The sequence below is a fragment of the Molothrus aeneus genome, chromosome 3 (assembly GCF_037042795.1).
Source record: "Molothrus aeneus isolate 106 chromosome 3, BPBGC_Maene_1.0, whole genome shotgun sequence".
Classification (NCBI taxonomy): domain Eukaryota; kingdom Metazoa; phylum Chordata; class Aves; order Passeriformes; family Icteridae; genus Molothrus; species Molothrus aeneus.
The window spans coordinates 5,013,254-5,036,927 of NC_089648.1; the positions used below are offsets into that span (position 1 = coordinate 5,013,254).

At 54.9% G+C, this 23,674-nt stretch overlaps 1 protein-coding gene across 3 annotated transcripts; it reads left to right on the forward strand.

Annotated features, from left to right (window-relative positions):
• Positions 1-5,479: 5,479 nt before the first annotated feature.
• MERTK (MER proto-oncogene, tyrosine kinase) lies at positions 5,480-22,530 on the forward strand. 3 transcript variants are annotated; one of them, XM_066546085.1, is made up of 19 exons: positions 5,480-5,567; positions 9,130-9,463; positions 9,577-9,677; positions 9,773-9,946; positions 11,101-11,187; positions 11,764-11,879; positions 14,057-14,240; positions 14,687-14,838; positions 17,200-17,353; positions 17,617-17,770; positions 18,866-18,951; positions 19,047-19,142; positions 19,339-19,419; positions 19,532-19,624; positions 19,718-19,836; positions 20,047-20,156; positions 20,298-20,457; positions 20,752-20,888; positions 22,000-22,530. In XM_066546085.1, the coding sequence occupies exons 1-19, from the start codon at positions 5,498-5,500 to the stop codon at positions 22,472-22,474; spliced, it is 2,883 nt and encodes a 960-aa protein (XP_066402182.1). In that variant the 5' UTR covers positions 5,480-5,497; the 3' UTR covers positions 22,475-22,530. The 3 variants fall into 3 exon arrangements, with proteins under 3 accessions (XP_066402182.1, XP_066402184.1, XP_066402183.1); XM_066546087.1 differs by having other exon boundaries at positions 17,650-17,770; XM_066546086.1 differs by having other exon boundaries at positions 17,203-17,353.
• The last annotated feature ends 1,144 nt before the right edge of the window (positions 22,531-23,674 follow it).

Here is a 23,674-nt window from a genome sequence, read left to right on the forward strand (position 1 = left end):
CCGGGACGCGCGTGGAGCGGCACCGGCGGCCCCTCACGCGGGCGCGGCCATCTTGGCGCTCCCGCCCTGCCCCGCGCGCGCCCGCTCCGCCATGGCCGCGCCTCACGTGGGGGGCCCGCGCCGCTGCCGGGAGAGCGCGGCTGCTCCCGGCGTGTCCTGGCGGGAATCCAGCGCCTCTCGGCACAGCCCGAGGGGAGACTTCCCCCAAAATTGCCGTTTCAAAGTGCCACAGTCCCGCCGAGCGCTGCTGGTAGTTGTTGGTGACTGCTGTCCTCCCGTGGCGGCTTCCGTCGTGGATCGCCCAGCTCGCAGCCTGGGGCTGTGCTAGACTGTCTTTAAATACGTTTAGACGGGATGCTGGAAAGTTAATTCTTCCCTGTGAGGGCAGTGAGGCATTGGAAGAGTTGCCCAGAGAAGCTGTGGCTGCTCCATCTCTGGAAGTGTTCCAAGCCAGGTTGGAGCGACCTAGGATAGTGGAAGGTTTCCCAGCCCATGGCAAGGAACTAGATCTATTTAAAGTTCCTTCCCACCCAAATCATCCCGGCATCCCAGGATAAAGAATAATCAGAATCCATGTAGAGTGGTTGTGATGGAAGCCAGGGGTGTAAAAGGGAGGAAAGGGTAAGGGAGATTCAGAATGAACCCTCTTGTTCCCTGAACTACTTTTCAGAGAGGAGGTGGGGTTGAAGATGTATTCAATCTTAGGCTCAATTTCCATCAGAATTGGGAAAGAGAAGGAGGAGATCTAAGAGAGATCCAGGGAGATCTTAGAGCCCCTTCAAGTGCCTGAAGGGGCTCCGAAATAAAGGAAGAAAGAATTCTGTGCTGACGCTCTCTTTTTATTGTTGTTGTTTTGTCCCTGTGAACTGGAACAAGGGTGTTTGTTCCAGAAAAGCCCTGCCCTACTTCTGCATGGCCCCTTCTCCAGTCACATCTTATTCATTTCCCTGGCCTTTAGCACCAAGGATCCTTGCCCATTGTTCCCAGCAATCCCCATTTGGCTCCATGGCTCTGTGTTTGAGCCATGGGCGTTAGCCCAGAGAATGCCCCATGCCTGGGAATGTTGAGGCCAAGGTGACAGGGCTTGGAGCACCCTGGGATAGTGGAAGGTGTCCCTGCCCATGGCAGGGGGTGAGACTGGACCATCTTTAAGGTTCTTTACGACCCAAAACATTCTGGGATTCTGGAATTCTCTGATATGGTGCTTAAGAAACTACTTTGTGGGACTGATGGGGACTGATGCGGCCACCCCTGGGCGTGGGTACAACCCTGTTCCCAACATTCCACATGCTCGTGATATGGATTAGCATAAATCTGTGTGAGTCTGGGCTCTGCTGACTTATCCCAGCTAAAATCCTGGCTTCTGGCACACAGGAAGGGTTGTTCTGTCTGGAGTAGAGGGGGATTGTGCCATCCCCTCTCCCTCCTGGATGGGAGTTAAGGTTGGGAAGGACCTTTCAGATCATCAACCATCTGCCATCACCACCACCATGTTCACCACTAAACCATGTCCTCAAGTGCCACATCCACAGTTTTTTTTAACAATTCCAGGGATGATGATTCCACCACTTTCCTGGCAGCCTCTTGCAGTGCTTTCCAAACCTTTCTGTTTTCATAGGATTTGTGCCCCATTCAACCTGGCCTTGGACACTTCCAGGGATGAGACAGCCACGGAATCTCTGGACAAGCTGTTCCAGGGCCTCCTCACCCTCACAGGGAAGGATTTCTTCCCAATATCCCATCTAACCCTCCTCTAAAACCTGTATGAAGTAGCTCGATGGGAACTGAAAGGGCAAATGATTAATTTTCATGACATGAGTTTCACAATAATCAAAGAAGGGAGAAGCTGTGGATGAATCGAAAACATACTTGAAACTGGATTTTGGGGTTCTTTGGTTTAAGCTGGGACAGAAGCACTTCTGAGAAAGGAGAAGCAGGATGGGAAAAGCCAATGTCCAACCTTTGTTTTTGCAAAGTGAATTGCAGAGCAGGAGAAATTGTTCTGAGCCAAGGGACAGGATGTGCCCGGTAAGAGCTGCAGCGTGTCCCAGTGCCCAGAGCAGGCACAGCAAGAAAAAGGCATTTTAGTGGCATCACAAAATGTTCAGTTTTTCCCTGCAAATTGTTTGGGAGCTGCATCCTGTGCCTGGGGTTTAGCACTGAGCACAAACGGGCCAGCTGCCCTCAGCGAAGGACGTGTTGCCAAAGGAGTTTGGCATTTGAATGAACAGGAGCCCCTGCAAATTGAAATAAAAATAGGCCCAAAGAGGAAGCAGAAATAAAGGAATGATTTTGCAAAATGAAAATAAAACCACAGAAATAGCCAGAGGGAATAAAACATCAGCAGACAAAAGCCCACCAGTCTGATTGCCCAGTGCCATTTCTGCTAAACAATCCGATTTCCCAAAGGTTGTGTTGACTCCGAGGTCTCCCAAAAGTCTGGTGAGGAAACTGAGTCGGTGTTCTGAAGTGAAACTGCAAAAAAGGGGTCAGACTCAGGCACCTGCATCGCTGGGATCCTGCCAAGAGAGAGCTGAGGATCCCTGTGGAGAGGGATCCTCTGGGACCTCCTCACCCAGGCAGGAGAAGCTGTGAGGATAAGGATCTCTCCCTCTGGGGCAGGACACAGCAGGAAAACATGGACAGCTCGCTGGTGATGGATTGGATAACCTTGGATAGGGACTGGTTTAGCTGGTTCAGGGCTGATCCTGCTGCTCAGACAGGCAGGCTTTGTGTCCAGGAAAGGTAGTCCCTCCTTCCTTTGACATCAGTTGCCCTTTTCCCTCTCCTGCTGCCCCAGGAGGTGTTCTTAGGGCCAAATGCCACCTAATTCCCAACCCTGGGCAGCGGGAACACAGCATGCTTCCTGGGGAGATCTGGTGAGTCAGGGTCCAGAAACCATGAGTGGTTTGTGTGGATACCCCCAGCAACTGTTGAGTTTGGGCTCTGAGGTTGGAAATCTGTCACCTGCTCCAAAAAAGGCCACTCCAGTATTACATATGCTGTGAGGAGCAGGAGGATGGCAGTGAGGTATCCAAGAGCCAAAGGGGTCAGACTGGCTCCTGCCAGCTGCTTCCAGGCCTTTCCTATCACAAACCTCACCTGAGAGCTTCTCCTCTGATTTCTCCTCTCTGAATTTTTCCTCCTTCTCCGTGCACCAGCCTCTTCCTCACGTCAGGTTGTGCAACAAACCCTCTGGAGCTGGAGTAGAACCCAACCTGCTGCAAAGAAATGACCCAAATCAGGGGATTTTGGGGAGCTGCTGAAATCCTCTTTATGGTCCTGCATGCTCTTGTTTATTTCTTTAATTCCTCTTTTGCACAAACTGCTTCTCTTCCTCACCCTGTGTTAGTGGGGCGACTGTATCCTGATGCAAGGGCCATTCCCATTCTGCAGCCCACAAAGTCCAAAGGCTTTTCCATTGCTTTGTTCCCAAAAATTGCAAAGCCAGCAGGAGCAGCCAGGAAAGCAGCCAGATCAAAGTGCATTCATGTGGCAAAGGCTGACCACAAATGACAGGCATGGGACAAATGTCTGTCCCTGGTCTTGTCCTGCTCCTTGAGGGATGCTGGATCCACAGGGAATGTGCCCAACATCTGAAGGAAAAAGCAGTGCTGTTGGATCTGCATGGAAGATGCTCTAACTTCTTGCAGCAGTTTTAGAACATTTTCCTTCTCCCCTTTCCTCGGGGCCTCCAACTCCATGAGCCCTTCCTTGGCTGCTGATGGCTTCAAGATGTGGGAAGCTGGGAGGAAAATTCAATCCCTGTCACCAAAGCCTGGGAATGTGCAGTGAATAAGCAGCTTTGCAAGTCAAAGAAGTCTGGGAGTGATTTGTTGGAGTTTTTTCGCTGAGCTTAAGGAGGTTTTTCTTCCCAGATGGAAAAGGCTTCAAAGTGGATTAGGAATGGTCCTATTCTTTGGGAAAAGTGCAGCAGGCAGTGACTCGTGTCACAGGTTCAGGGAGCAGAGAGGTTAGTGCAGAGAAATTCCAGTGCCTTTCAGCCACATCATCAGGATGCTGGTTCCCCAAATCCCAGTCCCTTCCCATGGTGGGGGGAACACTCATGGCCTTGATACACCTTGGTCCCAAATGTCCCATGCAAGGCCAGTGTTGGGGCAGGGTCTGAATATCCAGAAACTCCCTTGTTTCCTTCCCATGCCACAGGAGATGTGTTCAGTTTGCCTTGTGTTAACTGCTCATGTTGGTTTCACCTGGGTCTCCCTCCTTTCCTTGTCTTTGTCCCTGTCCCCTCTTGTCCTGCTGGTGTGGGCCAGGTGAGAAGGAGCGGTGCCTTCAGCTCGGCATTCCCATGCTGGAAGGCCAGAGGGCAATGGGGGGAGATTCCATAGCGTGAAGTGACTGGTCCTGTGCTTGGGTCACAACAACCCCATGGAGCGCTGCAGGCTGGGAATGAGTGGCTGGGAAAGGTCCGAGGTGTGCAGTGCCTGAACACAAGCCCAGGTGTGCCCAGGTGTGCCCAGGTGTGCCCAGCTGTGCCCAGGTGTGCCCAAGGAGGCCAATGGCACTGGTGTGGCCACAGGACCAGGGCAGTGACCACCTCCCTGTGTGACCACTGGTGAGGCCTCACCTCAAATCCTGGGGGTGATTTTGGGCCCTTCATGAAAAGAAAAACTTGGAGGAGCTGGAGTGTGTCCAGAGATGGGAATGGAGGTGGGGAAGGGTCTGGAGCAACAGGAGCAGCTGAGGGAAATATGGGGGCTTAGCTTGGAGACAAGGAGATTCAGGGGGAACCTTGTCACTCTCTACAAGTGTCTGAATCACGGGATGCTTTGGGTTGGAAGGACTTTAAAACTCATCCCATTCCCTGCCATGGGCAGGGACACCTTCCACTAGCCCAAGTTGCTGCAAGCTTCATCCAGCTTGGACACTGCCAGGGATGGGGCAGAGGAAGTTGTAGCCAGGTGAGAGTCGGCCTCTGCTCCTGGGTAACAAGTGACAGGACAAGAGGAGTCTGCCTCAGGCTGTGGCAGGAGAGGTTTAGGTTGAACATTGGGAAAGTTCCTTCACAGAAAGGACTGTCCAGACTGTCCAGAAAGAACTGGCCCAGCTGCGCAGGGAAACGGTGACTCCCCACCGCGGAGGGGTGTAAGAGCCGTGCGGCCCTTGGGGACAGGGCTCAGCGCTGGCCCCGCAGTCCTGGGGGAGCGCTCTCGGCCCGGCAGCGCCGGTGCTGCCCGCTCCCTCCCCCGCCGGGAGGCGGGCCGGGGCAGGCCCGGGGCGGAGCGGCGGCGCCGGCGGCCCCCGAGCGCGGCGGAGCGGCGGAGCGAGCGCGTCCCGTTCCCGGGGCCGCTGCCAGTCCTGCCTGGTGCCGGTGGCAGAGCGCTGCCGCTGCCAGCCTTGTTCCCGGCGGCGGAGCGGTGCCGGCGGCGGAGCGGCGCTGGTGTCGGTGGCGGAGCGGTGCCGGTGCCGGTGGCGGAGCGGTGCCGGTGCCGGTGGCGGAGCGCGGCGGCGGCGCTGGCGGTGCCGGCGGGCGATGGGCGGCGGGCGCTGGGCGCTGCTCTGGGCGCTGCTGGCGGCCCTGCGCCCGCCCCGCGGAGGGGCCGGTGAGTCCGCAGCGGGCACGGAGGGAGCCGGGGACGGCCGCGGGACGGGGGCGGCGAGCGGAGCTTGGCCGGGGAGCGCTTCCCCCGCGGGGGCTGCTCCGGGCCGGGCTGTGGCGGGGGCAGCACGGGCGCCCGGTGGGTCCCGGAGAGAAGCTGCGCAGGGATGTCCCGAGGGGATTCTGGCGGCGTCGCAACCCGCAGCGGGTCTGGCTGCTCGGGTACACGGGGTTTGGCTGTCCCGGGACACGCAGTGTGGCTGTCCTGCGACACAGGGTCTGGCTGTCCCGGGACACGCGGTTTGGCTGTGCCAGGACGCAGGAACTGGCTGTCCCAGGACACATGGTTTGTCTGTCCTCGGACCCACGGTCTGTCTGTCCCGGGACACATGGTTTGTCTGACCTCGGACCCACGGTCTGGCTATCCTGCTACACGGGATTTTGTTGCCCTGGAGCACAGGGTCTGGCTCTTCTGGGACGTGATTTGGATGTCCTGGGACACAGTCTGGCTGTCCCAGGACAAAGCTCTGCCTCCGCAGCGTGGTCCTGCCCCGGTACTTCACTGCCTGATGTGCCTCTGCTTGCCGGGGATACCACGACAAGCAGGGACCACAAATTGTGGCAGATCGGTGTGGGATTTGCCCCATTAGTCATGAGCCAGCTACGTAGCGATGCTGAGAAAAATCCTCAGGAATCACCACGGTTTGTGGTGCTTTGTAGTGCAGGCAGCTTGGTGGCTTTTCAACTCCATTTGCAGAAAGAAATGAGGAGATAAAATAATTTTCGGACTTTCAAAAATCCGGTGATCAGGGCTGCCCGACCTTTGGGAGCTGCTGCGGGACCTCAGGGCTGCTGGGGGGGGTCTCAAGAGTCTCTGTGCTGATGGAATTTAGCAGGGAAGAAAGGAATGTAAGTGTTTGCTTTGGGCAGGGAGGGGTTAAAGTCCTGATTGTCACAGCAGGAGCCTGCAGTGAAGGGGACTCTCTGTGGATGTAACCAGGAATCCTGGGCTGGTTTGCACAAAAGGTGTTTGAATAAGGAAGATTTCTTTGGATTCAGGTGTGGCCCCGGGGAAAATTAATTTCTTACAATCATAGAATTGTTTGGCTTGGAAAAGATCATTGAGTGCAACGTTAACCTGACACTTCCAGATCTACCACAGCTCCCAGGGGATGGGAGGCTGGATACCCCACAGGCAGGGGCTCCTCATTCCTCCTGCTCAGTGAGCAGAAGCTCTTGTCAGCAGGTGAATTACTCCCAGCAGTGGGAATTCCAGGGCTGGGGATGCAGCCAGTGTTTTGGCAGACCTGGATGCATCATGACTGCAGAAAAGACCTTGTTTCAGTCGTGATTCCGCCCGATTTTCCTTCTAAAATTCCTCTCCCTCCAGGGAGAAAGGCACACAGGACCTGTGCAGCAAGATCTGCCTCTGTTGGCCCTGGAGTTTTGCTGCAGTTCCAGGTGTTCCAGGAGAGCAGCAGTGCCCTTGCAAGTGGTTTCATTTCCACGCCAGATTTTGCCTCAGGCCTGGCTGTGGTTAGGACGGGAGCTGCTCCTGCACCCACAGAGGCACGTCAGGCTTGCAGCTCCCTGGCTTTAGCCTGGGATTTTAGAGCCAGCCTAACTGCTCTGGACTCAAGGAAGAGCTGTCCTGCCACACAGGGCGAGTCCCTTCCAAACTGCTGGGAGGATATCCCCATCCCAAACTTCTGGGGTACCCAAAGGCGGTGCTGGAGATGAGGAATTCCTGTGCTCTCATGAGTCAGAGAGGAAAGTATTTCATTCCCCGGCCAGCAAACACCTCTTCCCACTTAATTAGTGTGAAAACAAGGCTGAGATCCTCCTTGCTCTTTGCCTTTAAGCTTGAAGCAGCCCAGGGAAGCAGAAAGCATCCCAGGACACAGCACAAATCCATGTCCTCCCCAGCCAGGGGTCTGTGCCGGGGGAGCTGCTCTGGCCAGAGCCAGACCCCTTCAAATGGAGCCTGAAAAAAGCAGTTGGAGCCTGGATTGTGCCAGGCAGGGAGCAGCTCCAGCCTGAGTGACCTCAGGGAGGAGCAGGGGAGGGAAGGGAATTCGGGGTCGCTGCTTGTTTGCATTTGGCAGATCCTTTGGGAGCTCTGGAGACGTGGCTGCACATCCATGGCTGTCCCTGCAGCTTTGCAGCAGTCACATGGGCTCTGTTTGTGTTGCTTTGGGAGGCTCAGGGACGCAGGTTGGAAAAGCTGCAGCTCTTTTTGTTTTGTTGTTTTTGTTTTTTTTTTTTTTTCTGAAAGGGAAACCCATTGTGCTGCGGGAGAGGCAGGGAGAGCCTCCCCCTTCCCTCTAGACTGAAAAACCCTGCTGGCATTCTGTCCTCAAGCAGCATTTCTTGAGGGTTAAAAATAGGAAGAGATTTAGCAAAGGGATATATCCAACCTCAAAATTGGGCTGTGTTTCTTGGCTCTGGGAAAAACACACCAGGCTCGTGCCCCATTACTCACAACAGTGATGACGTAGCTTTAAAAACTTGTTGTTTGATGTTTGAGGGCTAAAACCTGCCCAAAAACAAACTCAGCTGAGCTCAGGTTCAATAAGAACTGTGCTCTCTTTATCTTTTAAACTGTGAGTGGTTGTTTGGCTTTTCTTTCTTGGTAAAGGGAATTAATTTAGTTGAAATTCCTGTCTGGCACGATGCCTTTGCTTGCTGAAAGGGAGATTTACCACTCGGCACGGGATTGCTGATGGCTGGGAAAGCCTCAGGAAGCTCAGAAGTGGTCCAGGAAAACCAGCCTCCACGTGGTGGATCCCCTAGATCTGATCTCAAAAATACACACATTTTTGGAAGGGAATTGCTTGAAGTGGAGCTGCTCTTTATCTCAGCCATGGCTGGGTGGGAAGTGCTGGGAGGGAGGGGGAAAATGCCATTTGCTGACTTGGAGGTGGGGGTATGAAGTCCTCAAAAAGAGCTTTCCCTTGGGAAAAAAAAATGTGGGAGAAGACCCTGGGAGAGCAACACTGAACAGCAGCTGGCTCCTATACGCTGTCCAAAGGCATTTCTTCATCTCTCTGCAGCTCTTTTCCTGGGAAAGGCAGTGAGTGGAGGCACTTAGCAAAAGTTGACTCAGAGCATGTCCCAGTCTCCCTGTCCTGGGAAGGGACAGGCTCCTGGCAGAGCCTAAAATCAGCAAAATTCCAGCCGGGAGCTCTTCCTCTGCCCCAGCTGAAAATGCTTCAGATGAGGCCCCGCAAGGGGTTTGCTGGAGTAAAGTCCCGTAAAGTCCCAAATTCCTGCTGCCCAGGGATCCTTTTATGTTCCAGTCCCGGGGGTGTAATGCAGCAGGAATAGCTCCTGCCTCTCCCCTTCCCAAAGAAACGTGGCTGAGTGTTTTCTTTAGCTTGGGCTGCCCCTGTTTGTTTTAAAAAGGACTTTTTTTAGAGCTGCTACCTGTACAGAATCCTGGGACAACATTTTAGGAAATGGAAACGAGCTGCCTTTAATTATTCTTGGAAGCAGTGGGGTTCTTTTGCCGTGAGGTCTCCCAAACTTGCTGGTGGTGGTGACAAACCTCAAGTGTCCCCTTGCAGAGGAGGCTGACGGAGAAGGAGGCGTGAGGCCATACCTGTTGGCACATTCCCGGCGTTCCCAGCGGAGCCTGCTCTGGAGCACCACGGAGGAGCCCCCAGGCAGCTCTGTTGGACAGCTCAGGTTCAACCCCACGGTGCCACGCGTGGTCATCAACGAGCACAAGGACGTCACCTTCAACTGCTCCATCCGAGTGCCTCAGGAGCTGCTCCGGGCCGATGCCCCGGGAATTTCCCTCTGGAAGGACGGGAGGGAGCTGCACGTGCTGGATCGCATCGCCAGCAGCCACTTTGAGATCCCCGATGAGGAGAAGGTGGACATGACCTCCACCTTCAGGTGAGTGCTGCTGGCCTTTCAGAGCGGGTGGGGATGAGGGCTGCCCTGAGGGCTGGCTCCCAGGGAAGATGGGAAGACACGAGGCCTGAGGTGGTGTCCCTCCTGTCCGGCAGCATCCTCGGCGCCCAGCGCTCGGATAACGGCTCCTACGTCTGCAAACTCAACATCTTCGGCGTGGAGGTGGTGTCTGATCCCATCCTGGTGCTGCTGGAAGGTGAGCTGGAGCAGCTGTGGGGTTGTGTCCTGGCTGAGTGACCAGGAGCTGGGAGCCAGAAATGGGGAATCCTTTGCTTCCCTGTGTCCCTCCAGGTCTCCCACACTTCATCCATCAGCCCGAGCAGCTGAATGTCACCAGGAACAGCTCCTTCAACCTGACGTGCCATGCTGTGGGGCCTCCAGAGCCTGTGGAGATCTACTGGTTCCAGAACAACATCCGGGTCAACCAGAAACCCCACATCTCCCCGTCAGTCCTGACTGTGCCAGGTGAGCTGGGAGTGTCCCTGCCATGGGGTGTCCCTGCTGTGGGACACCACAGCTGGGAATGTGCCTTGTGCTGTCCCAGAGCTGCTCCCTGCCAGGAGGGGCTGTTCCCGTGCCATGCACAGTCCTGGGGCCCCTCTGGGGCAGGAAGCCCCATCTGACCCCCTCTGGCTGCTACCAGAAATCCCTTCCTTGAAAGAGGCAGGATACTCACCCGACTCTTTCCTGAGCAAGCAGCAGATTTTTCTGCCAGCCTCTGGCTGTGCCAACAGGAACCTGGCTGCTCTCCTGGGCTGCTGGAATTCTGGTCCCCACTTTGTGTCCCTGGAAGAGTTTGGGATGCCCCCCTGTGCTGTGTGTCCATGACAGCTGCTGGGAACTCAGGGAGAAAAATCCTTGGTGTCCCATAAACCCCCACTCTGGTTTGCTGCAGAGGCAAAAGATGGGGTATTTCTTGCTTTGCTCACGAGGAGGAGGCTGATGGTTAATTAAGAGCTGGGCTATAATTGCCTGGTCTTGGCTTCCAGCAGCAGGTGGCCTTTAAAGGGCAGTGAAAGCCGGAAGAAGTGACTCATTCCTCTTGGATGTCCTCACATCTGCCTGGCACCCGCTAGGATGGGTCATTGGAGCAGAGCTTCTCCTGGCCCAGGAGCCCTGGCTCCCTGAGGCACTGCTGGGATGAGCCAGCACTCCCCACGTCCACCTTGGCATGGGACAGGCGTCCCAAGCCCGGGGTCACCTCACCCAGGCCGGGAGAATCTGCCCTCGGGTATTTCCAGCGGTCCTTCCCTGCCATCAGCTGGAGGATTTGAGCAATCCTTGACCAGCACGAAATCATCTGACCAGGCCGTGGCAGGGGCTCTTCTGCTTTCTGCCTTTCCCCTTTTGGAGGGAAAGCAACCCCTTGCTCAGGAGCTTGTGCAAGGGCTCCGTAGGAATGTCCCGTCCCCGCCGTGCTGGGTCCGGCAGGGATGGCACGCGTGTGCCCCCGCTGTGGGAGTGGGGCAGCTGGAGCCTGGGGTCACCCCCGGGCACTGGCCCCAAAAGTGTCACAGAGGGAAGTGAAAACGGGCTAAGAAAGGAAACCTCGAGTGTTTGGTGGTGGGGTTGGGATGGTTTTGGGATATCCAGGGAACGGGGCTGTGTTTTCCCGGCAGGACTCATCAAGCCGGCGCTGTTCAGCTGCGAGGCCCACAACAGCAAAGGTCTGACTGCATCCAACCCGGGCCAGGTCAACATCAAAGGTCAGCTCCCATTCCCTGTTAAACCCCTGTGTCCCACACATCCCAGCACCCATCCTTCACAAGCTGAGGGAGATCCCTTCAATCCTGTAATTAAAATCCAGCGGGGTCTGATTGTAATGTGGTCATCGTGGTTTGGTCATCCCAGCACCGGGATGGGGGAGGGAGCACCAAAATGTAAATTTGAAAGCAAAACTGTCAGCTTCAAAGCAGGATTCGGAAGGGCTGCATCGCTCCTTTCCTTCCTTCATAACCAGGGCGGTGCTCCATAGGAATTTTCCATAGGAAACAGTGGAAATTGCTGACATTCCTGATGGGAGCCACTCCAGCAATGTAAGGAGGGTGTTCCCCGAAATAGGTCATGGTCTTTAAGCTGCCCAGAGTGCTCACAAATATAGAAATGGCCAAAATAGTTCTGAAAGTGACATTTTTGTGCTTCCCTATCTGGTGGTCCGGCACATCCGCTGAATTCGGATGTGGGGTCACACACTGAGCCCTGGGAGCTCCAGGGAAAAGCCACCGTGCCAGGTTTGTGTTTAGGCTTTCAGCTGACTGACTGCCCTTGGCTTCTCCCTGCAGGAATTCCATCAGCTCCCGTCAGTGTGCAGGTCCTCAACAGGACAGCCCGTGGAATCAGGATATCCTGGGTGCCAGGCTTTGATGCCTTCTCTGCCTTGAACAACTGCAGTGTCCAGGTAAACATCCAGAATTCCCATATCCCTGCAACTCCCCCACATGGATGCTCTGAGGCAGGTAGAAGTTGGTGGTGTTTGGCATGAGCTGCACAGATTTCACGGAATCCTGGAATGGTTTGGGTTGGAAGGACCTTAAAGATCATCCAGTTCCAACTCCCTTCCAACACCTTCCACTATCCCAGGTTGCTCCAACCTGGCCTTGGGAACTTCCAGGGATGGGACAGCCACAGCCTCTCTGGGTAGCTTGTGCCATGGCCTCACAGAAAACATTTTCTTCCCAATATCCCATCAATCCCTGCCCTCTGGCAGTGGGAAGTCATTCTCCCTTGTCCTGCCACTCCATGCCCTTGTCCCCAGTCCCTCTCCAGCTCTCTTGGAACCCCTTTCCATTGGGCAACACAGTCAGGTTGTCATGTGTTTTATGGACCTGGTCAAACCTTTCCCAACCAAGCAGCATTCCCAAAGTCAGGATTTGGAGGGGCAGATTTCCCTCAGCTCCCCACTCCTGGGAAGGAGCTGAGGGATTGCCTGTGTTCCTGGAGAACTCAGGGAACACCACCTCCATGGGTAGAGCCTGCAGGCATTTTCCACCTGCTGCACGTGGCTGGCTTTGCCAGTCCAAGCCTATCTTGCTGTCTCATGGATATGATTTTTATCCTGGAAAATCTCCACTCCAGCTGGGATAACACGTGGAGAGAGGAGACCTTTGAAGCCAGGTAAAAGTGAAAGGAATTTCGGGGAAGAAAGGTACCAGGGCTAATATTAGCACCATGTCCTGCTGCTGCCTTCCAGCCGGAGCTTGGGAAGCGGGGTGGAGAGCCAAGGAATTTCCTATGACTTAACATTCATGGTCTGTCTGTAGGAAATAGCCTTTGAAAGTGGAAAACAGGAGAGGGTTTCTGGCAAAAACACAGCAGTGACTCAGCCCTTTTGCTGCTGTCCCCTTGGATAGTCCCTGGGCCCACCGAGCCAGTGACTCATTCCCGAGGGCTGCAGCTGGCCCACCTGCCAGTTCCAACTGTTGCAGTTTGCAAACATCCTGGATTTCCTCCCAGAATCCATGGATTTGATGGGTTATTCTCAGACAATTGAGGATTGGGCTGGATGTTCAGGATGTCTGGTCCTGGAAGCGTTGTGCGTGTTCCTCTGGTCACTGCTCACCTTGCTCAGAGCACCTTGTGGCAGCTTGGGGGGATGGAGGTGGCATTCCCTGACTTTTTCAGGAGACAGGCAACCCCTCAGCTCCCTCCCGTTGTTTGTAAGGAATGGGAAGCTGAGGGAAACCTGCCCCTCCAAATCCTGACTTTGGGAATGCTGTTTGGCTGGGAAGTGTGTTATCAGGACAGCAGCAAGCCCAAGCTTGCAGAGTCTTCCAGAGAACTACTTGGAGCATTTCTGTGAATTTCTCCATGAAAACCTGAGGATGAGGGCTGTTCCTTTATATTTTGGCTGTAAAACAGATGCTGAGACCATCCTGGGATACCATGGGAGGCTCTTTTGACTGAGCACAAGGATAGGTGTCCTGCCATCCCAAAATCACAGATGGAGGTTTCTCAGAGGAGTGCACAGCCCTGGGCACATGGGCTGGGTTCTCCTTGTTCTTGTTCTTGCTCTTCCCTCTTTCCCCCCTCTGTCCCAATCCAGGAAGTGCTTCCCACAAAATGAGATGTTTCCTAGAAAGCTGCAGTGGCTCTTTGGGCCACTCCATAGGGGCTCCATGTCCATAAATTTGTCTTTCTGTGAAAAGCAGGACTTGTTTTCGGGATGTTGAATTCATCCATGCTGCTAAATGTGACAAGGATTGGGATTAGTCCCGTTACATCCTGTGGAGACAAATCCTGTTTTCCAATGATGTGCTGCACAAAAAAGGAGCTTTATTTTGTTTACTTGGGATGTGCTGCCTGGTTATTTTATTCGGGGCTCATTCTGCTCCATGCCACAAGAAACAGCAAATCATCCCTCCCTCCTTCCCAACATCCCTGTAATGTTCCCAGCTCCACACGTGCTGGAGCCCTCTCCCTGTGCCCTGTGAATGTCCTGCCATGAGCTTTCCCTGCAGGAGCTTTCCCCTGCAGAGTTCAAATGGGAGGCAGGGCTCTGGATCCTGTTTTCCAACATCTCTCCCTGCAGGTTGTTGCTGACTAATCCCTGTTTGTGGACTGATTTTCCAATTAAAGGTCAGGGAAGTTGTTCCAAGAGGCAACGTCTCCCTTCAGGCCTTCCACACCTCGGTGCCTCCCCACGTGTATCACATCCAGCAGCTGGAGCCCATGGAAGAGTACAACATCCGTGTTTCCTGCGGGAATGAGGTCGGCTGGTCGGCATTTAGCCCCTGGATAACAGCCAGCACCACGGAGGGAGGTAGGAAACAGGGAGTGAGGACTGAGAAGGGTTTCCCTGCCTCAATCCCTCTGGGTGAGAGGCACCTCCGGAGTCCTGGCTGCTCCCAGGGTGGGAAAGGAAACTTCCCCCTTTTTCATGGGCTTTATGGTTGAGCTCCAGCTCGTTTTCCATCAGATTCCCACATCCCTGCACCCCTTCTCCCAGCTTCCCTCACCTCTTTTCCCATTGATTCCCACATCCCTGCACCCCTTCTCCCAGCTTCCCTCACCTCTTTTCCCATTGATTCCCACATCTCTGCACCCATTCCTCCAACTTCCCTGAGCTCCTTTCCCATTGATTCCCACATCTCTGCACCCATTCCTCCAGATTCCCTCGGCTCCTTTTCCCATTGATTCCCACATCTCTGCACCCCTTCTCCCAGTTCTCCCAGCTTCCCTCAGCTCCTTTCTCATTGATTCCCACAGCTCCAACCACGCCACCCCTGAACATCACGGTGTCCTTCAACAAATCCAGCTCCTTGCTGGAGATCCAGTGGGTGAAGCCACCCCTGGAGAGGATCCATGGGGAGCTCCAGGGCTACCTCATCTGGTACAGGTGGCACAACTCCGAGGGCATGGTGAGTCACCAGGAAATGGGGAAGAATGGCTAAAATCCTGGAAAAATCCCAGCAGGATGTCCAGATGGGTTTTGGTGTTTCCACAGATTCTTTTGGAGTTAATTTCTTTGCTGTCTTGGGCTTTCATGTGGGCTTCAAACCACTCCTGGCCTTGCATTCCCTGGATTTTGAGCTGTTTCTTACTCAGATGGGATTTTTCCCTTCCTTAGCCCCACAGCACAGAATTTCAGAGCTCGAGGAACTCTTTGGCCCAAAGGCCTCTCTGTGAGTGTATGAAATCACCTGGCGCACCCTGCTTGCCTTTTCTAGGATTTGGGAAGCAGCTGCAGGAATTTGCTAGGGCAAGGTTGGCCCGGGCTCTGGGCAAAAGATCCCATCCAGAGCCTGTGGATAACAGCAGGAATGGATCCAGCTGTGGTTTGGGTTCCTCTGTGCCAGGCTGGCAGAGTGAGCCCAGCTGGAAACAGTGACTCATCCCCTTTTTTTGTCAGATGCTGCACTTTCTGTTCCCCTTTTGCTCCCCCGTATAGATCCAGCCTGAATGAAGCCAGGGAAACAAAACCATGGTCTTGTGACTCGGAAAAAAAGTGCTGACAGGAGCTGTCTCTCTCCAGCAAAAGGCCAAACCCAGGCCTTGCCCTTTAAGCCCTGAGAGATTTATTGTTGCTGTTGTTGTTTGTTAATTTTTGTCCATTTTTCCAGCTTATGGAGTGAAATTTTTTCCAGTTCTCAAATTTTCCATGAGTCTGAGACACGAGACTGGAGTTCTGACTCCTCAAAAAGCTCCTTCTAAGGTTGGACTCGATAATCTCGGAGGTCTTTTCCAACCTAAACGATTCTGTGTGATCGATTCCATGAACTAAAGTCCCTGAGTTGTGGCCCTGCACAGGCTAAATCTGGACTGCCCCAAAATAACCACCAGTTTTTGCAGGATGAAGTCAGGAAGAAGCTGGATTTTGGTGACACAGGGCCACCTGCAGGCCTCTCAACGACCAGAAAATTCCCAAAAGTTTGGTTTATTTTCCTCCTTAACTAGCAGTCCTTGTTGGAGCCAAGGCTGCCTGAGTTGGGACGGGAAGAAATTCCTCAACTACCACAAAACTCATAAAATCCCATTAAATTTGGCAGGTCGGCCCTGCTTTGTGCTCACAGTCTGGGCTTGTCCTCAGATGATACAGCAGAGCCCTTTAGGACAGGGAAAGATCCCAGTTTCAGGCTGGTGGTAGGGAAAGGATCCCATGTGGATACCAGGAGGAGGAAGGCAGGAATGTGGGAGCAGAGGTGACAACAGGTCCCAGCTCCTGTCACTGCCAGTAGGTGCCCACGCATTCCCAGGGCATGGGTGTTTCACATCTGTTTCCGTGGCTTTTTTGGGACAGGGAACAGAAACTGGTTTCCTCTGAGAAGCTCTGAATCCCTCTCCCCATCTCTCTCCTCACCCACTGATCCCCCTTAGCTCCATTTCCTCCTCCACTGATCCCCCTTAGCTCCATTCCATTTCCTCACCCACTGATCCCTCTCAGCTCCATTTCCTCCCCCAGTGATCCCTCTCAGCTCCATTCCCTCTCCTGGCCCACTGATCCCCCTCAGCTCCTGCTTTTTTTTGTGGGAATGTTCAGGAAGGAGCCAGGCACTGCTGGGCACAGTAGCCTGCCAGATGTTTTGGCTGCAGCTGGGCAGATGTTTTGCAGTTGGAAATCGGCAGGGAGCAGCAGCAGCACTTTCTCAGCTGGAAATGACCAGGGAAGGATGGAATTTGCAGGGAAAGGCTCCTATGTTTTTACTAAGCCATGCTAGTTTTAGTTTTCCTATGTTTTTACTAAGCCATGGGACCAGTCAAGGAAATACATAAAAATATACATAAAAATATGCATAAAATACGTGGGACTATAATTAGCTGGACACAAAAGCCACAGAAGGAGTGGTTTTTGAGCCTAGGATCTACTTCCAGAGCACTTGGACAATCCTACCAGGAGCACACGGATCCTGTGGGTGCTCACAGGGCTCCAGTGGCCAAACTGGCCACAACGAAGGCTGAGGGTCACAATCCATGTCACCAGAGCCTTTCCATTCCTTGCCAGCTCCTTCCCTGCCTCTTTTCTGGCTCTGGCTGCTGCTGTTGTGAAGCAGAGAGGGCCAGGAATGCTCAGATTGAACGGGAAGCGCTGCTCAGCTCCGCTCCCGATCCCATCCGGCCCTTGCACACAGGGCCATTCTTCTCTCTAAATAGCCGGGTGCTGCACTTCCTCTGAGCTGGGAGAGCAAAGCAGCTCCCGAGGTTGCCAAGGGGACAGTTCTCAGTAAATCCCCAGGTTTCCCTGCCTTCCCCAGCCCAGGATTTCCTTCCCTTCCTCTCTCCATCAGATCGTGTCCGACAAGGTCCGGCTGAACGGCAGCGTGGCCGTGCTGCCCGTGGTGGCCACCAACGCCACCTTCTCCATCCGTGTGGCTGCTGTCACCAAGGGGGGAGTGGGACCTTTCAGCATTCCCATGGAGGTCTTCATCCCTGCCAGTGGTAAGGAGGTGCAGGGCTGGATGCTGGGAATAGCCCAGGGTGTGCTTTCCATGAGGCCGTTTGGCATCACTCCTTCAGATGCTTTCCCTGTCAGCCAAGGATCCTGATCTGGGAGCAGGGCAGCCTCACTCCTCATTCCCTTTTTTCCTTATTCCCATGTAACCCTCTGGGCTCTGCTGAAAACCCCAGGGAATCCCTGCCCTGAGCCCCAGGTGCTGCAGGCTGACTCTTTCACCGGCTCCATTAACAGGATATTTTCTTAGGATTAATAACCTCAGCCCCCTCTTCGACTCCAGCCTCCGGGAATGCCGACTCCTTTGTCGTAGTCCTGGGATTTATCTGCGGGACAATTGCCGTCGGAGTCATCCTCTGCTTGTCCGTGGTCATCCACAAACGATGTGTGGAGACAAAATATGGGTAAGGGGATGGAAAACAGGGTGGCTCCCAAGGGATGGGGGGCCAGCAGCCCGTGCTGGATTTGGGGACGAGGATTCTGTCTCCAGGAGTGATGTTGTTACCACAAATGACATTTTTTATCCCGTTTTTTAAGTGGGTTTTTCCTTCCCCTCCCTTCCTTAGCTCAGCAGTTCACCTTTTGCTCACTATTCCTATTTTCAAAGGGAAGTGAACTTGTGCAACTTGGTGGGGGATGTGTTTTGTCACGGAAATGAGAGAGCAGAGGGTGTCACTGGTCACCAGAGGGTGACCCGGACCCAAGGGAGTGGCTGGAGCTGTATCAGGAGAGGTTAGGCTGGATTTTAGGAAAAGATCCTTCCCCCGGAAGGAACTGAACAGGCTCCCCAGGGAATGGTCACAGCTCCAAGGCTGCCAGAGCTCCTGGAGCATTTGGACAATGCTCCCAGGGATGCACTGGGTGGGATTGTTGGGGTGTCTGTGCAGGGCCAGGAGCTGGACTGGATGATCCTTGCGGGTTCCTTTCAACTCCATGATTCCATCACATCCCATGTCCTAGAGAAACCCTCCTGCCTCGTCCCACGCCCGGGTTCAATGGCCCAGCATTGTTTAAAAACACAGACAAAGGGCTGTTTTCTCCTGCGATAACCCAACACTCCTCACTCACCCTCGTGACTTCCCAAGTGCTGTTTAACTGCCCTGTGCTCCCAGTTTGGGAACTGGTACCGAGTAAGGATCCCTTTCCTAACTGGTTATTGTCACTCTTTCCCTGCTTTCCCAGTTCTGGAGCATCCTGCCCTGGTTTTGTTTCCCAAAGCTGGACTTTGCAGGGCTCCAGCAGCATTCCTGCTCCTTGAGTAGGAAATGAGTATCCTATTTCCTCCCCAAAAGCTCTGTGACTCACTCCTTGATGGTTCAGTGGTGTTTGTGGAGCTGTTGTTTTGCTCAGACGTTGCAGGCAATGGTGCCGATCCAGGAAAAAGGAAATGGAATGTGCATTTCCCCTTTTCCTATGCATCCCCTGGGCTCCTTCCCCTGCCATGTTCATTCCTTTGTCCAGGTGAAGCAGCCACAGCAGATGTGTTTGTGTTCCCTTAGGAATGCTTTCAGCAGGAACGACTCGGAGCTGGTAGTGAACTACACAGCCAAGAAGTCCTACTGCCGGAGAGCTGTGGAACTGACCCGTAAGGATACGTTTTTATCCCTCTGGAAGGAGCTGGAGGGGGAAATGGCAGCAGGTGGGAGGTGCCTGAGCTCCTCCCGTCCCCCTCTCTTGCAGTGGGAAGCCTGGGTGTCAGCAGGGAGCTGCAGCAGAAGCTGCAGGATGTTGTTGTGGACAGAAACGCCCTGAGCCTGGGAAAGGTCCTGGGAGAGGGTGAGTAAAGCTCATCTCATTCCAACCTCCTGCCACAGGCAGGGAACCTTCCATGAGCCCAGCTTGTCCTCCTTCTGTCACTGATGAGGAACGAGCCTTTTGGCTCCATCTTGGAGCATTCCAGATCTTAGGGATCTGGTGATGTCCTGAAAGGTGGTGCTTTGGATAAAGGGATTCCTTCTTTCCTGTGGTGCAGGGGAGTTTGGATCCGTGATGGAGGGACGGCTCAGCCAGCCCGAAGGGCCCCCACAGAAGGTGGCTGTGAAGACCATGAAGTGTAAGTTGTCTCTCTGCCCACTGGATACCAGCATTCCCAGTACCTCTCTCAGGAACAGCATCCTGGCACTTTTTTGGGGTTTTAAAGCTCTTTCTTTCTCTCTGCTTCCCAGTGGATAACTTTTCCCAAAGGGAGATTGAAGAGTTCCTCAGTGAGGCAGCGTGCATGAAGGACTTCGACCATCCCAATGTCATCAAGCTCCTCGGTATGGGCTGTCCCTTCCCACCCTCCAGATGGGATTTGGGTGGACCTGGATCCCTTTTCCCAGGGCACTGTGTGAGTTGTCCATGTTTCCCAGGGGTGTGCATCGAGCTGAGCTCCCTGCAGGTGCCCAAGCCCATGGTGATCCTGCCGTTCATGAAGTACGGAGACCTGCACAGCTTCCTGCTCCGCTCCCGGCTGGAAATGGCCCCCCAGGTAGGGAGCACCAGGAGCAGAGGAGTGGGGTGGGATCAAGGTGGGAAGGGAATCCCCCACTGCAGCTCCTGCAGGCTCATGGGTCAATGAATGGCAGGGTCTGAGGGATGAGAGCTCGTCTGCTGCCATGGGCTCATCCATTGGGATGGCAGCACTGGATAGGGAAGCCTTTTGGATCAACACTGTGTAACCTCCACCTTCCCTCCCCAGTTTGTACCCCTGCAGACCCTGGTGAAGTTCATGGTGGACATCGCCCTGGGCATGGAATACCTGAGCAGTCGGAACTTCCTCCACAGGGACTTGGCAGCTCGAAACTGCATGTGAGTGTTTTCCTCTGCTCCATCCCGCGGGATGAACCCTGTGGATTTACAGCACAACTCTGCTCCTTTCCATAAAAGTTCCCTTGGTTCTGAGACCCAGAGCTCAGCCCTGGGGCTGTCCTGATCCCTGTTTTGCCCCAGGCTGCGGGATGACATGACGGTGTGCGTGGCAGACTTCGGGCTCTCCAAGAAGATCTACAGCGGGGATTACTACCGGCAGGGCCGCATCGCCAAGATGCCCGTCAAGTGGATCGCCCTCGAGTCCCTGGCTGACCGTGTCTACACCACCAAGAGCGACGTGGTAGGTCCCTGTGCCTGGAGGGACAGTCCCCTGGGCTGAGCCACGCCGTGCTCCTGTTGGTGTCATTCCCTGGAAGTGCAGGAGGCTGCCGGAGCCCTTCTGCTGCTGGCGCAGTCAGTTCCATGGGTGGGCCCCTCACCTCCATCCTGGTCATTCCCAGTTTTGGGAGCACCACAGCTCTGCCCGTTGTCCCTTGGATGCCAGGCAGTGACCTTTCCCCATGAAAAGGCTCATTCCATTCATTCCTCCTGGAAGCGTCCCTTCAGCCCTGGCCTTTTCCCTTTGTGCCGGCAGTGGGCATTTGGCGTCACCATGTGGGAGATTGCCACGCGCGGGATGACGCCGTACCCAGGAGTGCAGAACCACGAAATCTACGAGTACCTCTTCCATGGGCAGCGCCTGAAGAAGCCCGAGGATTGCCTGGATGAGCTGTGAGTCCTGGGATGCCAGCTGGGAAAATGGATTTTCCTAGGAACAAACCCCTTAATGTTTGCACAACGTGCCTAAGGAAAGCCAGATCCTGGAGCAGAGCGTGTGCCAGCATCTGCTGAACTGCAGGCAAAAATACCAACAAATATCCTCAGGGGAAGTAATGGGTTTGTAGGGCTGGCAAGGTCACCAGGAACAGTCAGTGCTTGGACTTTTTAGTATTTTTATTTCTTTATTTTTTGATTTGATTTGGCCAAAAAGGTCCTGGCTGGTGATGCTCCTCTTTGTTCCACAAAACTCTCTCTAGGTCCCTTCATTGACTCAAATCTATAAATCTGTGTCCCCCTGGAAAGGGAAGATGGAAAATGCACAAACCTTTGGATTTCTGAGCAGTTCAGCAAAGGTCTTTCTCCCAAGCTTCTTTCCTGAGTTTTTCTCCAGTGCTGTTAGAGCTGAGAATGTTTAACCCCCCATGAGAGCTGAGAGCTTTGAATCTCAACTGGATAAACAGAGTGGTACATTTCCTAAAAGGCTCCTCTCCGCTGCCTGTTCCTGAAGGAAGCAGTGCAGGAACCTCTAAGAATCCAGCCTGCTGGAGGGCAGAGAGGCTGGCAGGGACATGCTGGGAGCTTCCAGGGCTCCCTGACATCCAGCCCGGGAGCAGGCACCTGCCAAGGGAAGGACTGGGCATCCCACACACAAAGCTGGGATGTTCCCAGGGAACAGATCCCAGGGCTGCACTGGAAGAGACTTCTCACATTTCTAACAACAGCTTGGGTTGATAAATCCATGCCCTTGGGAAACAGCCTAAGCAGAGGGAGTTGGTTTCACTTTGATTTAATGGGAATTTCAAGGCTTGCCCAGCTTGGAGGGAAACTGGGAATTAACCCCCATATCTCCCCTAATGCAGAGAAGTGCAGGCTGCCCAGAGAAGCTGTGGCTGCTCCATTCCTGAAAGTGTTCAAGGACAGCTTGGAGCTACCTGGGGTGGTGGGAGGTGCCCCTGCCCATGCCTGCAGGGTGGGACTGGATGAGCTTTAAGGTCCCTTCCAAACCAAACCATTCTGGGATGCTGGGATCCTCTGTTAACCACACTCCTCTCCCAATTTCCAGGTATGAAATAATGTCTGAGTGCTGGAGAGCCGACCCTGCCACTCGCCCCACCTTCTCCCAGCTCAAAGTCCAGCTGGAGAAGCTGCTGGAAAACCTGCCCAGCTCCAAGGCATGCGGGGACATCATCTACATCAACACCGGCCTTCCCGAGCAGAGCCCGGACTCCACGCAGGATTCCGGCTTCCCGCAAGCGGACTCGGATTTGGACGCCGGGGAGGCGTCGGAGCCCGGCTCCCCTGGCGCGGAGGCGGCGCTGGTGGCTGTGGATGTGCATCCCAGCGAGCTGTGGGACAGCAGGTACATTGTGGAGGAGCAGCTGGCTGGCCCCGTGGAGGAGCCCTACGTGCCACTGCTGCCCTGCCAGGCCTTGGAGCCGGGGAGCCGATGGAGCCAGGCCAGCACTTTGCCGGCGTCGGAGCGGCCGCGCGCCGGGAGCTGCGGGGAGGACTCGGAAGGGCCGCTGGGAATGGTGTGAGCGGCACCATGGCAAGGACACAGAGGGAATATTTTAATAAACAGTCATCTCTTTTATTTATTATCTCCTGCACGGTTTGCCTGGTGGAGGCTGGCTCTCCCCAGGAGCTTTTTCCTGGGCTGAAGTCCCAGGGGTTTGGAATTAACAGTGGAATTATTTTGCTGTAATTATTCATCTTCTCCAGAAGGAGCAGGGCAGGGTGGGGTGGATGGGGCAGCTGGCCTTGCAGGGCCTGGTGTTTTCCCCCTTTTCCATCCTGTGTTAAGGTTTGTGGGATGGGCATCCCCCTGGATGATGAGTGCTCCAGCTCTACAGCCTGCTGGGGGATTTCACACTGCAAGAGATCCCCGTGGAAAACAGCAACGGGAGCCCCAATGGGAACAGCGGGTGCTCCCACATTTCCTTCTCCCTGATGGGTTCCACATGCTAAGGAACCATTGCTCCTGCTGCAGCACCAAGGAAACAGGAGCCTGAGGGGGTCCCGGGAGGGCTGGAGCCCCCGGACACGGCCTGGCCCTTCCCTGCTGCCCCTTCTCCTTTTGGGGGGAATTCTGCTGCTTCCATAGCTGGAGCTGCTCGGCAGCAATCAGAACCGGACCCAGCACCTTTTGCCTCTCCTTGGGGGAGACTGGGCTGGAAATGGGGGTACCGAGCTGGGGAGGGGGTGCAGGAGTTGGAGAAGGGGGTACCGAACTGGGGGCAGGGGGTTGCAGGAGAGGGAAGGTATTTTGGGACTGGGGAAAGGGATGCAGTGACTGAGATGGGGTGCAGGAGCTGGAAAACGGGGTGCCGAGCTGAGGAGGGGCTGCAGGGCTGGGAAAGGGTTTCCCTGCCCGGCACGGGTGGTCCCGGCCCCGCTGGAGTGGGGGGGCTGACAGGGGCTCCGGCACGGTGCCCGCTTGTCCCGGCAGCACCAGAAACAGCTTTGCTGGGGGAAAAGCCACCCTCTGGCACCCCAGCCGCTGTGGATGGATGCCCACGGAGCCCCGCTGGTGTCCCTGGGGATGGATGCCCTCGGAGCCCCGCTGGTGTCCCTGGGGATGGATGCCCTCGGAGCCCCGCTGATGTCCCGGGGGATGGATGCCCTCGGAGCCCGGCCGGTGTCCCGGGGGATGGATGCCCCCGGAGCCCGGCCGGTGTCCCGGGGGATGCGCGGGGCCGGCCCGGCGCCGGGGCGGGGAAGCGCCGCGTCCCCTGCAC

Excerpts from the sequence above, each read along its gene's own strand:
- MERTK (XM_066546085.1), top strand. The coding sequence starts at position 5,498 with ATGGGCGGCGGGCGCTGGGCGCTGCTCTGGGCGCTGCTGGCGGCCCTG. Across the intron at positions 9,678-9,772 it reads CATCCTGGTGCTGCTGGAAG|GTCTCCCACACTTCATCCAT; the intron begins GTGAGCTGGAGC and ends GTGTCCCTCCAG. Across the intron at positions 17,771-18,865 it reads TGTGTGGAGACAAAATATGG|GAATGCTTTCAGCAGGAACG; the intron begins GTAAGGGGATGG and ends GTGTTCCCTTAG.